Source organism: Embiotoca jacksoni, unplaced genomic scaffold, assembly GCF_022577435.1.
Source record: "Embiotoca jacksoni isolate LCO1_2020_lvr unplaced genomic scaffold, fEmbJac1.0.p SCAF_32, whole genome shotgun sequence".
NCBI lineage: Eukaryota > Metazoa > Chordata > Actinopteri > Embiotocidae > Embiotoca > Embiotoca jacksoni.
In genome coordinates, this window is record NW_027185384.1 from 948,171 (window position 1) to 964,743 (window position 16,573).

Here is a 16,573-nt window from a genome sequence, read left to right on the forward strand (position 1 = left end):
GTCTGGTTGGTTTCTTGAACAATGGGGAGCCCAAAGGAGAAGCTGCGAGGTCATCCACGCACGATGAAAAAAGGCTCAAATCTCGTGATGTCATGAGCTCTCCTCTCCTACTGAGGAGTTTCTTAAAATTCAAGGTTTTGGGTTTATTTTTTTTCACCTGACATAAGTTCATTGAAATTATTCAGTCGTGCTGAAATAGTGGATGCAACAGAAAAATGTCATTTTCGGTATGAAATCTAACCTTTAACTTCTGTGGAGCAGAGCATGGCTCTGTGCAACTCATTGGAAAATAAACAAACTCCAGACACATCATCTAACATTATCAGCTTCATTGACGTCAACAGATTTTTGAATAATACATAAATAAATAAGCTTTGCTGCTCTGTATCCAAGTCAATATCATTTCTCATCTGTTCCACAAGAATTCTATTGGGACTCAGAAGCTGTTTGCCGTACTCTGTGCTGATAAGGCCTTTGGATTTAATAAGTATTCTTCATGTGATTTATTCTATGTACGGTAGTAAAGTTTTATCAGCACTAAGCAAACCTCAGCCGGGTAATGCAGGATTATGGGCCCACCGTTGCCCGCCCGTGCCCCGGAGTCCGTTGCCGGCTCAGAGACATTGCGAGGGATGATGGGGGACTTTGTTTGTTTCCTGTGTGAGAAGTGATCAATGGGAGCCCCGGCTTCGCCAAGCGAACTGCACAGGGTCACGTTTCCCCTGTGCAGTGGGGAGTATCAGCAGAGGGGGGGGGGGGGAATCCATACTGTGCCATTGGTGGCCTCATTCTCTGTTCACAGACACGCATGCGTGCCTGAATTCATAGAAAATGCGACACGAGCTTGCAAATCCTTCGCCTGTGGCATCAGCTCACACATGGAGATGGTAACCCTTAAGGGTCAACCAGGGGGCCGTGGCAGCAGAGGGCAATTGATCATAAACACACAACCTGATGCACCCGAGCGACGCGGCCAGAGCCGCATAATGAACCCCATGAAGGATCCTGACCTGCACGTGCATCTGCGGTGTCTTCCTGCGCTGAACCCGAGGCCGGGTCAACTGTTATAGCCGCGAGGAGTTGTCTGTGATTATATCTGAAAAACTGACCTTGAGGCTGCAATTGATAAACCTTGCGAGCACCGAGAAGTAGGATTAAAAGAGGTGGGGGGGGGGGAGGGGGTGGCACAGAGAGGCATAATGGAATAAGTTATGAGTTGGCAAGATGGAAAGATAGAGAGCAGGGAGAGATAAATAGCCGCAACGACTGCTGGTGAGGAGACACACATCCAGGGCAGTGCTTTTTCACATTCTGGGTTAGTATGCAAAGTTGTGACACAGAGAGATTAAAATGAATCCAAAAGATTATCCTGAAAAAGAATTTGGATTTTGAGCGAGTACGTTTCACATTTTTGTTGAAATTTCCTTCCATTGTTTGTGTCGCCATTTCCTTCCCAAGCCCTCCGTATTGTAAGGACACAAAATGCTGGAGGCCAAAAAAAAAATCAAGAGGGAAGCGTGTGTTTTACGAGCTATTTACGTCCTCAGAAGCAGAAGTAAATCGAGGGGGAAGTTGTTGGGAGAGATTTGATGCAGCATACAGTATGACTGGCAGTTCTTAGTTTTAGAGTCCTCAATATGACAGAAAACAAAAAAAAAGTCATGTAAAATAAATGTAGAAATATGGAAAAGGACGCAACAAAGGCTCAAGTTCACGACATCCATTTGCATAAGCCCCCTGGGTGGCTCCAAATTCTCAGCCCTCTTGTTTTTTTTTTTTGCCATGTCATCACTACTTAATATACAACTGTTCCAAGTACTCCACTATCACTATTCTCATTCATGTTTTAAGGCAGTATATATTCAGCGTACCATATCCTGGGAGTTTAAACGGATGTACGGAGTCGTTGCTATGGAGATGTTGCACAGTCCCGTCGCGTTGCTTTGGTATAAACTGGTTGGTTTCAGTGTGTTGCAGGACTGATGAACTGAAAGGAGTTGCAAGTTTCAAGTCATCACGTCGCAAAACTTTGGTCTGAACTGGCCCTTAAGGTTAGTAATTAAAATGGTATATAGAAGCTTGTTGCCTGGCAACCCCATGATGAGGGAAACACTTCATGAAACCGCCTCTCCTGGTGAAGAAATAGTCCAGCACATAACATAACCTCCATTCAAGCCAAAAGTTGTCATTTCTGTTTTCTGATCTTTGTTTCCTACAGATTGGAAGGAAGAAAAAAAAAAACGAGATATAAGATGTCCGTTGTTGAGCTTCGGTTCGGGAGTGGTTTCTACTTTTTACCTTTAACTGTCTTCTCAGAAGCATGTGTGTTGTTGCACTCGGTTTAACGCGGGAAAAGTGACAGAAGCAGCTGATAAAAGATTAAATAATCTCTGCGCACTTGGCAAACTCATTCCTGGTTTCGGAAATTGACAAACTGTCTGATACGGCCTTCTGACAGGTATGTCGGGGGCGGGAGGCGACACTGTTCAGTGTTCCAACACACACTTTACTTGAAATAAGTTGGTGATGTCCGATGCAAGGACCTGACGCTTCCTCTTTTTCCACAAACATGCTCTTTTGTCCAAAACGAATAAGTCAAATTCGTCTCAGGACATTTTTAGTTTTGCTCCCAGAGCCAGAACAGAGTCGCTCTCTGAGGAACTGATTCGATGACAGATCTGTGACTAAAGACATTTGGACGTGTTAAAGAAATATTCCCCCACTAAGGCAATCGCGATCAGATCCCCCCCGGCTATCGACTGTCACTGTCTGGTCCTGAGGATGTGACGGGATGAGCAGAGGAGAAGCCTCGATGGAGGAAACTTTGAGAGGCGACGTCACAGCGGTGCGGCAAACGAGTCGAATGAATGAGTCGGCGGAGAAAAGAGGAGAGAATCGCATTCACAGTAAATATCCTGCTCACCAGCACAAAACTGTGATAAACTCATAAGCAGCTTCTCGCATTTCTGATTCGGATGCACGTTCCTCCTTAAGTGTACATCTTTGCTTAGACGAACTTTTACGTGGTTTTTTTTTTGTGGTGGTGGCTGTTGTTCATTTTCATAAATCTGTATGTTATTTGTGCTTTGATGAAGGCTTAAGCTTTCAAATGCAAAACCGGAGAGTTTAATTGTATAATCCTGGGGATATGGCAGGATAACCGGCAACAGATCTAAACTAACAAGGCACTTTGCTCCGCGGTGGACAGCTTTGAGAGGATTGGAGGGGGGAAAGAAATGCGAGATTTTAACAAGGGAGAGATTTGGATTTGGTTGCCATTGTGGCTGCTTGACAGTCACAAAGATGCGTTCACAATGAAGATAGAAAGGCAGGTTCAAGCTGAGCTCCCCCTCTCCTTCCCTCCAGATGTTGTTTTGAAATCAGATACGGAGTCAAAGCTGGAGCGCTGTCAGTGGCTGAAAAGACGAAGCCCAAAATCCAGTCGCAAGCTGAGAGATGAAATGTATTGGAAAGACGGTTTCCTTTCTTCCAGCTGTTCAGTGCGTTAGCTCTCATCTTGTTGTTTGCGTTGTGTTGTCACAGTGTGCGCCGATCGGTGAGATATCGTCTGATATGTTTCTAATAACACTCGTACCGTCGTGGTCACTTGTTGAAACTGGATTCGAAGTAATAGCATATAATACATATTTGACTTTTATTATTCATTTTGCTCAGACAATAATTCAAAGGCGTGTCTGTACATATCACATCCAAATTCACCCCATTTTCTTCAGCCCCCATATCTGACTTTAAATTTTTAGGTAAGTTTTATTCTGAAATTTTAGGATTTGGGTGATATGGCCCAAAAAAAAACACACAATTATATTTCAGGGTATTTCTGCAATATTTATACTTTTGACAATATGACAAAACATCGCAATATGAAAAATATGATATCAGTAATTTCAAGAACATACAACTGCAAGAAAATAAGTGCTATAGTTTTATATGGCAGCATAAGTGTAACAGTTTGCCTTCAAATATCAGTTAAAAGCAACATATTACATCTGATTGTTTGTAATCAAACCACTTCCACTCTACTGAAGTGGTTCCACATTTTGGAACCAAGGAATGATGTCATTGGGTCAACACATGGGAAAATCGGCATTATCATAATATTTTTTCAAATCATATTAAAAAAAATCTCATACCAATATTGTCGTGAATTTTAGGATTTGGCGCACACCTGTGTTACAGTCGTGTTACCGCACCTGTCGACCGTCTAACTGACGTGCTGCAAGCTGCTGCTTTCTGACAGGTTTAAGATACCGATATTCTTCATCTGAAGCGTTGAATCGCAAGTATTGTGATTTGTATTCCAAGTTTAAACTTCTCTCTCCCTCTCTGGTTCTCTTTTTTTTTTTTTTTTTGCACACAACAGTTTATGTCACTTTTTGTGTGAACAACCCAGTTTAACACAAAGAACATTTTCCCAGAGCAACTGGCTGAATATTGGCACCGTTTATGCCGATAGTTAAGCAACATCGCGTCGGATACGCTGCCGTTGTTGTTGTGGTTCCGGGTTTGATTCAGAAACTGCAGATCTCTCCCGCCGCTCAGAGACTTTTCTTTTATTCCGCCGCTTCTGATCTGACGTGGACGTGGCATTAACGCGTCCTGCAAACACTCTCTTTAAAGAAAAATTGGAAATAACTCGCTAAATAACTTCTTAGACTTTTTTTGTACATGGAGCCTTTCCTTTGAGGCGGAAATACTTTGAGCCAGACATCGCACACTGTGTGCATGCGTGGTGCATTCAAATAATTATATTTAAAGAATTCATGCATGCAAAGACTCTCTTGTATTTTTGCATCAGGTCTGAGTGACCTGAGTGATGTAGTACCTGCATTTGTCACTCTTCAAACTTTTGATGTTTCTATTCTGTGCCGGTTGTTTTTTAGAGATTTATTTGCTTCCATCACTTCAAATCTCTGTCGCTCAGCTATTGTGATAAAGTAGTGTTTCTATGAAGAAGTCCTTTTATGGACTCTTAAAACAAAATCCACGTAATATTATTGTGCGCTTTTAGTTTTTTCGAATCAAATTCGAGATCCCGTCCGTTACCCCTGATGTAGAAAGACTAAAGAGCCACACTGTCTCCCCAGATCTTTTCTCGCTGATAAATCACCACAACAGACCAAGATAGATTTTCGTCTTCCCCTCTTCCTTTCTTTGTCATGCCCGTTTAGCGTTTTCCAAATGCACGTTGGAAATGCCGTCCCTCCGTCAGTTCCCTTTGGAGCGCTGCATGATGGGCAGAAGGCCATCTGGGGTTCTGGGCTGCAGATGCTTTTGATGTGTTACACAGCGCTCCATTTCAGGGCCACGAGTAAACACCTCCGCCCACTTCCCCCGAACTCACCTCCCACCTCAGTCTCCTACCTCACACGCACAAATGATATCACGCGCACACACACACACATATATATATATATATATACACACACACACCGCACAGCTCCCCCAGAGCTGATCTCATCTGCCGGCTTCAGCCCGTGTCTTTCTGCTCTCCATCATTCATGTGTCCTCGTCATGTCTCTCAGGACTGCAGCTTTGTTCTGTGCAGGTGCAGGAACATTTGAATCCGCTGAGGTTGAGGCAGCCGCCACAAGAGACACAGGTGTCTGGTCGAGAGTGGAGCAGAGCCTCCAGTGTCATGCTTAAAAAAAAAAACACACAACTGAAATAAAGTTGGGTTTTATTTGATCACATTAAGCATGCAAAGATACAAAGCCCCAGAGAGGACGCGCAGGAAAACATAATACTTGTTTTTTGGTTGTTGGTTTTTTTTACAAAATTTGTCCTAATCTCAAGAAACTCTTTGCTTTATTTTGAGAAATATTTTGCCTGTGTTCAGCCAGCAGGAGAGCAACGGGACTTCAAGCCTGAATCCCTCAAAATAAGCAAACACATAAAAGCCAAAACATGGAATGGTGTAGTCAGAGGGATTTAAAATGCTATTTTCACGCTGTGTAATAATGTTGAATTGACTACCAGAGGGTTTTTGCAGTCTTTGTTTGTTTGCCTGGACACCTCAGTAACTCAGACTCATCTGATCTCGGAGCTCAGCAGGAACTTTAAGTTCCTTCTCATATTACCTTCTAGTTTGTCTTGTTTTTCTTCATCTGTCCACCCTCTTCTTTGGCCCAACTTATTATAATTCCCTGGTACAAGCGAACACGAACACCTCCTGGAAAAAAAGAAAACACTCCACAGCGTTATTTACTACCAAAGCCTTTTTTTTTTTTTCATTTACCTGATCCAGTGTGTTTTGCCGCCTCGCGTCGTGACAACTGTCTCCTCTGGAGTGGGTCAATATCGAGCTGCTTGTGCTAAAGCCCAGAAAGCAGATCGTCATTATTCATGACCGGCTGATGATCCTAACCGCAGATCTTGAGTCCAGCTCATCGGCCAGGATCACGGTAACAGATGTTGCTCCGCCCGTGTGTTTGTCTCTCACTGCGACTCCATAAGCACCTTTCATTAACATGCAGAAGCTCGCCGATGCACACTCGAGCATGAGCGCTGCACTGATTATACAGGAAATGAAGTGTGTACACATCCATCATTATTCTTGTAATTAGGCAGCGGCGGCGGGGTGACACAGGAAGACGGGACGACTTTCTTTTCGACTAAATCCTGCCTTTTCCGGCCGACCCTGAGATTAATAGAATATGCGTGCTAATTTTCACTCCGGCAGCTGATGTAGCCCCAAACAGTAAAGGGTAACTTTCTGAACTCTGCTTTACATTTACTCCGGGACAGAATCCTTGAGAAAGCCTTTATAATTCAGTGAGGTTTCCATATTTACATTAATGGATTTCTTTTTGCGGTGCGAGTCAAGAAAATTAGTGTTGCATAAACCTAGCTTGCTACTTTATGGTATATTTAACTGATCTCTCAGGTCTTGAAATCTGAAACATATTTAGAGATTTAATAGGTCAGGAATTTATATTAAGGGGTATTTGCAAAGTTAATTGTGAGAAGGCATTTTACGTTTAGGATGAACAACGTTATATCATATTAATGTTTTCATGTAACATTTGACATCATTTTGAAACAATAGCGTTGTTGTTGTTGTTTTTTTTGTGATTTTGCTGCAGACAGAATCCAATAATTCCGTTGTTTCATTTTTGTTTAAGATGTGCAACCAAAACACATTTTGTTTTCTGTTCTGTTGGTGTTTTTTTCTTTTTTTTTCTTGTGCCCAACATCATTTTGTGGACAAACCTGATTTTTCATTAAAAAAAACAGACAGCCAGAGAACACCGGTTGTTGCCGGGAGCTCAATAGTTCTCCTTCAGTGGATTACCGCCCTGCCCTACTTTTGCTGCGTATTGGTTCGTCTATGATAATTTGATGAATCACGTTTTTTTTTGTGTTTTTTTTTTGTTATGTCAGCATAACAGTGACTGAAATATTAAAAGGTTTTAAAACCACATTAAGGCCCTCAAGGGTTCATACTTCCAACAAACTCTTCAGTTGATCAGATTTCCGCCACGTTATTGCTGCGTAGATAACCCGCGGCCTCTGGAGCCCATGAGTGGCCACGGAGCATTTGCTAGCGTTGTGCAGTAAGATTGTTTTGTCAACAACCGCTTCTGAGGTCGAGTGAACTGTCAAACTAAAGAAGCCTGCAAAGGGCTCACAATGACGGAAAGTCCTGCAGTTCCTCTACGTATTTGAATCTCCTAATAAAGGATATGTGATCGTGTGTTTCCTTCTTGTTGCATCTTCTTGGACGTAGAACTCGGGTTCATTTTGAAGCGTTTGGAGACGCCTTCAACCAGTCCATGTTGATCACTTCAGGCCTAAGTTGTGCACGGAAAACTCTTCCACTGCCACTTTTGTTGGATCTGGTTGGTTTGTCCGTCAGAGCGGCTGAGCAAACCTTAATGTGAACAACGTTTCCAGTTTATAATCAAAGCAAAGACTGAAGCGGTGAGGAATAGGTGGGCGGAGCCAAGATGCCGTGATTAAATCGATTTGTCAGAATAGAAAAACGAGAAACAAATTATGATCAACGATAAAATCATTACGTTGTGCCTCATGTCACTGAGTGCATTCACGGCTTTAAACTACTGGGACAGTTGGTAATGTTGTTTTGCAACACTTAGTAAGCGGCTGCCCTCTGGACCACGAACCAGGTCATTATAAATTAATTGGTCAAAAAGGATAAGCAGGAGAACAAAGGAGAAAATTAGCAGCATTAACTTCACAAAGACATTCTATTAATTTCCCCAACAGCTGCAAAGCTTTATTTACTCTCGCTAATTGCGATATTGTAAGATAATAAATACTGTGTGCCGCAGTAATGAGACAGGTGGTCTGTTTAGTCTGGAAGGCTGCTGTAGCTGTCTCCTCTTCAGTCTCTAGTATCTATCAGGCAGCTAAGCACCTACCTGTCGGAGACACCTGACACCCACCGGGGCCAACCGTGATAATGTAAGCCGTCTACGACATGTCAGCGCCGTTTAAAGATTCAGTGCTGAGCTGTGACTGCGCCTCTATTCAGATGAGCCTTGATGAAATTGTTTTTGCCGAGGTGTGATGGACAGTTGAGGTAATTATTGTGCCGGAGGTATGATGATTAGGCCTTATGGTCGAACTCTCGCACACTCTTGTGTTTCGTTGAGTTGTTTTGATGTGTGACGTGCCTCCTGCCAGCCAGGCGGAGATGTGCGAGACAGCCTGTGCTCACGCTTGTTGTGACGGCTGCCGTGCTGCCTCTGCCTATGGTCAATCAATAGATCTTGGTTTTATACTTTCAAAAAGTTCATTTACAACTATTCACAAACTTTCTCAGTCTCCCCCTCCCCCCTCCTTGAGGCCCAGCTATCTAAAGTCCTAATTATCCTCAGAATACACATTTCCCTTCTTCCCGGTCACTCTAATTTTCTTCTCGTATCCATTCATTAACATGAATGTGGTCTTTCAAAATGTTATTGACATTCGTTGGTGCTTTTGTTGCAACTTTGTGGATCAAGCAAGAACAAACTCTCATTTACTATCAAAGTCTGACGAAGGCGGAAAGCTTTTCAGCAGAGCTTGGGTTGGGGATTAAAACTAATTAAACATTCGAACCCCAAACCTCTTAAATGCCTCAGCTTGGTTTAACACAGACTATGAACACCGCAGAAGTGAGCAGCAATTTGTATATTAGCAGTATTGTAGGTACTTGGTTCTTAGCTGGAGGCTTTTTACTCCAGGAAGCTTTTTACATGAGTTCATGGAGTCTCCTGCTGGGATCTCCAGGCTTCAGCCCCCGCAGTCTGTCATAAACAATATTCAGTATATCATAACATGGCTTTAACGTTGAGCTATCCAAACACGCACTGTGAATCACATTCCCTTGGCTGGTGAGAAGTACCAAATCTTAGCAGCACACATCTCAGCATTTTCTATATTTGTGCAATCAGGTCAGGTGTTTACGTATCATCCCGACTCACAGCATTGTGAGATGAAACTGCAGCTGCAGACTTTTTGTGTGATTGCAATTTGACTATTAAGTAAGCCTCATACAAGTTCAGATGTACAGCGGCCTCATGTGAATTTACGTATTTGAGACATTCCAGTGATTTACAGCACAGAAGCAATTAAACTAAAGGATGTCTCGAGGGTCCCCACCTGGTTTGAACCCAAACAGCCCTTTGATCTCTGTTAAGTGGCTGCATTCATATTGCCAGACCTTATCTGACTAGAATTCAATTATTTCTGAATCCATGCCGCGTCACAGAAAGAGTTGGGACGCAGCAGCAGCAGCAGCAATCACTGCAGGATCTTGAATGAGTTGGATAGCTGTGAATCACTCAGGATCTGTGTCGTAACACTGCCCCCTCATGGTCTCAATGGCAATAACATTTCTTTCATAGTGCACAGGTGTGGACTGTGTGCTCACCGCCTCACACTCTCCGGGGTCAGTGCCATCTTTCTTGTCCGACAGTAGTTGAATCGGTGCACCTGCAGGCGAACACAAAGGACATGAGCCGCAGAGAAGAATGTTTTTATTTTTGCCCTTCAGAAGGCCATCTGCCTTCGCCTCATGTCTTCCTCATGTGAATCACACGGAGACAAGAGTTTACGGTTTAGCCACTGAGGCGTTCGTCCAGGTTCTTCATCCATGTAAATGTATTTTGTGTTCTGGCAGAACAAAACAAAAAAAGAGAAGGACATCGTATACCTTCGGTGCCCATCTGCTCTGAGCAAATATCCAATCAAACATATGGCGGCTGTAAAACAAAATTACATTGATTCATCCTGCTCTATGTAGATTAATCAAATTTTTGAATGTCACTAGATTAACAAGATTATGTTTTATGTCCCCTAATCAAGCAGGCCAAGCCGTGTTTTATCGTGTTAGGCTGTAAAATCCCTCCCGTCCCATTCTTCACTTTATTTACTACCATCATATTTTTGGAGTATTAAAATGGAGCTCGTGCATCCAGCGTTGTTGAAATCTGTCTAAAAGTATCCAAATGTTGTTCCCAAATGTCCACTCGATATTTTTATCTGCGCTAAAATGAAACGGGAGCACGGCTTGCCTCGTGTGGCCATATATGGCTGCAATTTGTGGCTTGATTTGCTGGTGCTTTGGTCAACAGAGAATATTTGTCTGAAAAACTTTGTTGGCCCTCCATTAAAAAAAATAAGAAAAGAAAAAAAAAAGTGGACGATAACTCTTTGGAGATACCAGACCTCGTTGTTTATTCAAACAACATTGTGTTAATGAGGGAAAATTACCTGTTATCAGCTCCATATTGTCAGAAAAAACATTTAAGGTTGATATCTACGGCCTTGATTTGAATCATTAAACGTTGCTCTCTAATCTGCTCGGGCACGAGGGCCTTTCTTTTCACACAAGGCCTTCTCTGGAATAATGTATTTTGGCACACGCAGCATCGGAGGATCAGCTATGAAGGCAAACCATCTGAAATCCAGAGCACCTACGCAGTCTATTATGTGCTTTGGCACCAGAAGGAGGTATGTGTGTTCATTGCACATATTCTGTGACAACAAAGAGCAGAAGGCGGCCGTGGACGAGAGGATATATGGAGCTGTGGAAAGACTCCTGACAGCCTTTAATCAAGATGCTCTCAGGGGTCCTCACGTTGTTGTTGTTGGTGTTGACTCGCCGTTTGTCTCCATCTGTCTCAGTCTGAATGTCACTGTTGTCTGCCTGATGTATGCTACCTGCAATCAAACAACCCTTTAAAGTCAGGAGTTTGTTTCTTGAATGCAAGGTTTCAGTGAATCAACAGAGAGTTTTAAGTGTATAGCTGCAAGGACAACGTGAAAGTAGTTTAAAACAAGGTGTGTGTTGGAGGGAGAAAGATTATTTCCATTTTCTTTCGTGATTCAACAGAATAGATTCAAGGATTTCAAAGTTATTATAATTTTGGCCTTAACTTCTCTCGTTTATGATACATTGTAATCGGCAGCTGCTGAGATCCGGGATCACAGTTGTGCTGTTTACAGGGTGAGACCATAAAGTACGGAGAAAACATGCCTGATTTAAATGTGGCCACCGCCTCGATCAATGGTCGTCCCCTTTGTGTTGCGATACAACACCCCCAGCGCTCCTGTCACTCCTTGGAAGTCCTGTTCTGTAAGCACATCAAACGCCATCTGTGATTTGTGCTGGATCGCCTCCACAAAGTCAAAACAGCTCACCTTCAGCTCGAACTTCATTTTAGGGAACAGAAAGAAGTGCCAGGGGAGTCAAACCCAGCGAGTAGGTGGTGTGAGGAGCGACGATTGTGTTGTTGCAGGCGAGAAACCCGTGCAATGTCAGGCCGGAGACGACGTGACAGTTTAGGTCATTTCCGCCAAAATGTTTTCTCTTAATTGCCTCAAAAAGTCACAGAAGTACTCAGTGTTGACAGTCGGACCCCGGGGGAGGAAGTCATCGCGCCCAACCCTGCAGATTTTCAAAGAAAACCCACCTGGTTGCGCTCTTGACCCGATGCCGCTTTCTTGGACCTCTTCAAACGTGACTGCCACACAAAACACCTCGCCTCAGTCATGGCCTGATTGTCGCAGACTCTTTTTTTTTTGTTGATGCATTTCAAGGGGCTTCACTGCTGATTTCCCAAAAGTGACACCAAAATTTAATGTGCCCTCTCGGCCCAAGTTTCGGTCCCACGATAAACTTGAAAATGTTCAAGTAACAGTGGTCGCAAAAAACGTGTCCCAAATGTGCTCATGTCATTTCGAACTCGCTGCATATAACGGTGCTGCCCTCCTTTCGTGCACAACAAGAACAGTCTCTGAACTTTTCGATCGCACTAAAAGAACAGGAAGAGAAACAGTCAGACAATAACATCTAGGTTTTAAACAAGTAGCCAGACAGGAACAAAGAAAGGCAAGTGCCAAAATCATTGTCAACTTCCATCCTGGGACATTGAAAGAACTTGTCAGTGCCTTGTGTTGTTTTTTCAATTGTTGCATGTTAGCCAGGTCACTAAAACATCCAAATTCACTTAGAAAGTAGTCCCAGTATGTGAGTGTAATGTCACCTGTGTTAGTTAAACAACGCTCCATCCATCACACTTGACAGATCAACCTCCACTTCCGACTTATACCTGTTTAGTTTTCCTATAAGTTATTGATTATGAGCAATATTTCAGGTGCACTCAGTTTTGGTTACCTTTAACTAAAGTGGGAGGTAATTGGACTTAACTTTTGTCTTATTTTTCAAACTGTCTCATTTTCAGACTGCTCGTTTTTTGGCCAGTTCTAAAAATGTCTTCCTTCCCAGGTCTTAGTGATTAACCTGCTGAGCACAATGATATCTTATAGAAATAATTGAGAGACTGAGATTATCCCTTCGCTCGATAAGGATGATTGATCAAACTGCTGTCCTTTTCCATTTGGCCACTGGTTTGGTTCTGGGTCATGGGATGCCATTATGCTCGTTCAATCAGTCATTCAACCAGTTATTTACGCACCTCGTGATCCACTCAATTGAAGACAGTAATTAAACTAGTCAGCCAGTCAAGCAGTCATCCAGTAGCTGTGAAAAAAGTCCAGCCAAGAGGGTAGGCGTTCCCCCAAATCCTGATCATTTCCAGATGAGAGCCCAGACTGCCTGGCCTGAGAGGAGAACTAACACACACACACACACACACACACACAGAGTCAAACTACCAAAAAGAAAAAAGAAAAGAAAAGAAAAGAAAAGAAAAGAAAAGAAAAGAAAAGAAAAGAAAAGAAAAGAAAAGAAAAGAAAAGCAGGGAGTGTGAGGGAGGATGGAGGGAGGGAGCAAACAGCAAAGGGAGTACAGCGACTGAAGAAATGACCCCGCACATTAAACCAGCGTGTGAGATGTGATGTTCATATATCACTGCGATTGCATCCCGTGAGAGAGACAGAGCTTTACAATAACAGAGCACGTGCTGGTTTGTTTGTGTGCAGATGGGCGCGAGGACCAACATGACGCAGCGGTGGGCTTTACTCGCCGTCGTTTACCTGTCCGTGTGCCAGGCCGCCGCTCAGCACCGCAGGAAAGGTAGGTGGACACACCTGCTCTGCTCCTAGCAGCTGATAAGTCCAGTAAGTAAATAAGAAGAAATAATGAGTCTTGCCATGTCTTGTGAGGCAAATAGAAGCTCATTACCGTCGCGAGAAAAGAATATTTACATTATCACTCGTTGCGGAAATGGCTTTATTTACGTGTCCTCATTTAAAGGTTGGTAGGAAATAGAAATGAGCGGTCGTGATGGTCCGGGCTCGGGGCTCGTCTGCGCTGCGGTGAAAGAATGTGTTTGTCTTCTGGAGTTATCAGGAGCGTTGCGACATGCGGGACATCAGCGGATCATTTTCCAATGAAAAGCAACTGGCCTGTTGTTACTGGATCGGCTCTCTGAGGAAATTCCTTTCTCAAAACTCACATCACTTTCATCTTTGGACAAATCGTGTCATGCTAAAGCCAGCTACAGGCGAGGCGCTCGTTTAATCGCTCCCAGTGTACCTTTTGATTTGTTTTTTTTTAACATATTTGTTTTAGTGCAAAGTTGTTTTCTATGAGGTTTCTCTCCTGTTTGTTGGGTCACTTTGGGGGCAGCGTCAGTCGGGAATGGGCATTTCAAGCAAAACTACGATTCAAAATTCGCTCTGAACTATTCGATTATTATTATTCAGTGACTCGTCATCAGGATTTTACCCTGTTCGAACTGCTCCTCATCTTCACTCGTGTGTTGAAGGAATTCCACCCAGAACATTTTAACAGCTCTAGTCGTCTTTGCATGTTTCTCCTGTTCGCACCGCGGCATCTAATCTCAAAGCGCCACACAGTTTTGCGTGGCAAAGCTCCGCAGCCTGGCAGCCACATGTTCCTCTTATGTTGTTCAATGGCCACTGGCAGACAGCTCTTAGGTGCATTACTGCCACCTTCTGACAGGTGTAATTTATTACAGCCAGTCGCCTGTAAAAACAGGGGAGGTAAGGAAGCGCAATAGTCACGTATACTAATCGATTTTTTTTATTTTAACAACTATTCGAATATTGGAAAATCATCCACCATCGCTGGCTGTAAGCGTAACTGACATGCCTTTATAAAGCAAACATGCTGGCAAATTACACATCCAGCAGGCATGGAGCAACATTAGCGTGTTAGCACTTTGTGTTTTTGGGCTACCTGATGAATATAAATACAATGTTCGTTGCTGCTTTAGCTGTTATGTGGCCTCAATTGGCTCATGAAGGGAATATCTGGCACTTTATGCTCCACTGTATCCACCAGCTATTTGCTAACTTTGTGTGTCTGCCATTGGTTGTTGGACAGGTAGCACGCTGTCAGTTTATCAGAGGCTTTCTGTTGAGAACAGCTGCCTGCTGCTGGAAACAGAGGATGAGCCCAGGGAGAGTGAACCAAAAATAAAACAAACACAATGAGCAGAGAGATGCTCAGACACTTCACAGAGCTGAGGGGAGCTGCAGACTCAGGTGATTATTTTCTGTTTGGCTTGTCCCTCCAAGTAACTGCATTCACATTACAGACTGTCATTTGATCCATGAAAAAATTGGTTACATAACAAGTATGGACTACAGCTGTATTTTAAAGGGGGACAATGAAAACGGGGAAAAGCCACAGAGAAAGGATATGAAATTGTAATGTACTGTAAGTATCAATAGATCAGAACAATTGTGTTTTCAGTAATTATGGTAATTAATGCCGGCCCCATAATACAGGATATTCGTGCCGATTAATGGTCCCGATGTACGAACAATCATGTGGATGTTCCAGGTTCAAGGCAGATCTGAACTGATTATTTACCCGCCTGATCTTGTGGTGTGAGGGGTTTACACACACGATCTGTTTCTGAATATGTCAGAGTCTCCCTGATTTCTGCTTATAAAGATCAAATATGTTTGGTTATCAAATTCATGTTATGTAATAGGGACAGCGAGAGAGAAAATGTGCTTTTTCGGAGCAAAACATAGCACACGTGCAAACATCCGACAACAACAGGCCACCTCCGTGTTGGATCACACACGTTTCCGCGAGATCTACATTTGTTACGATTAAGTTGTCAAAAAATCGATTAAATATGTCGTTATATATGTGGTCTCCCATGGTTTCGATATCGTTTAAGATTTGAACTCGTCTGCACCAGCCATTAGATTTAATTGACTGTTAATTTACAGTCCAAGCTTGTCCTGCAACATTGAAAACCCTCAAGTTAGCGGTCCAACGAAAAAAAGAATCGGATGGACGAAACGCAACTGCAATATAGTTGTGGGTCATAAAGGGCTAAGCTCACATAGTCCTCCTGAGGGTCGGTGATATGTGACCAGTAGAAACGGCAGATATGTGAACCTTTCTCCAAAAGTATTCCAATATCCACACTGTCAAATCCGACCAGCTTCCCTGCCAGTACTGCAGGACTTTACTGCAGCTTAGCCTCTGGTTGATTGGGCTCACAGAGGGAACGCTGATGATGATGATGAAGTCTGCGTTTACATCGCAAATGGTAGATTTTGAGTCTGACTCGCGAGATTGCTGTCATTTGTTTAGACTTTAACAATCATTTGGAGAATAATTGAAATGCAGAAGACGGGCCGTCGCGGTGATGATGATGTTCTTCTTTGCTGTGTCCTTTTCACCCTCTTTTATCGCATGCCGGAGGGATCCAGACATCCATTTTTTTTGTTTTTTGTTTTTGTTTGGTTCTTTCGCACGCCCCCCCTCTCTCTTTCCCGCTCTCTCTTGGCAAGACATCCCTCCAGCCAGGAGTACCATTTAGCCCAGCTAATTAATGGATCTTTGTTGTTCCCTCATCTCCTTGCAAGCAGTTAGCGGGAGATTACAAGTTCCCTGCCTCTACATAATGACACTGGGGGAAGCCTGCCCATCCAAACATTGATTGTTTGCAGTGCCGGAGGGAGGGAGGAAGAGAAGGAGAGAAGGAGAGAAGGAGGGAGGTAGGGAGGGAGGCGGAAGCATGGTGGATGGATGGGCTTAGAACGAGCAGCAGGGAAAGCTGAGATGTTGTCAAACAGTAAAGGACATCTACATGAAATATGCAATCCGAAAATGAGAATGCAAATCAGCTGCAAAATACGATTTGTTTG

The 16,573-nt window shown here is 43.3% G+C and overlaps 1 protein-coding gene across 1 annotated transcript in view; it reads left to right on the plus strand.

The window, feature by feature from the left end:
• LOC138207526 (protein FAM180A) overlaps positions 1-16,573 on the plus strand; it is a 36,812-nt gene that overhangs the window by 13,506 nt on the left and 6,733 nt on the right. The window contains exon 3 of the mRNA XM_069164804.1: positions 13,415-13,508. Coding sequence (XP_069020905.1) covers positions 13,415-13,508 — 94 coding nt within the window. The remainder of the gene's footprint in view (positions 1-13,414; positions 13,509-16,573) is intronic.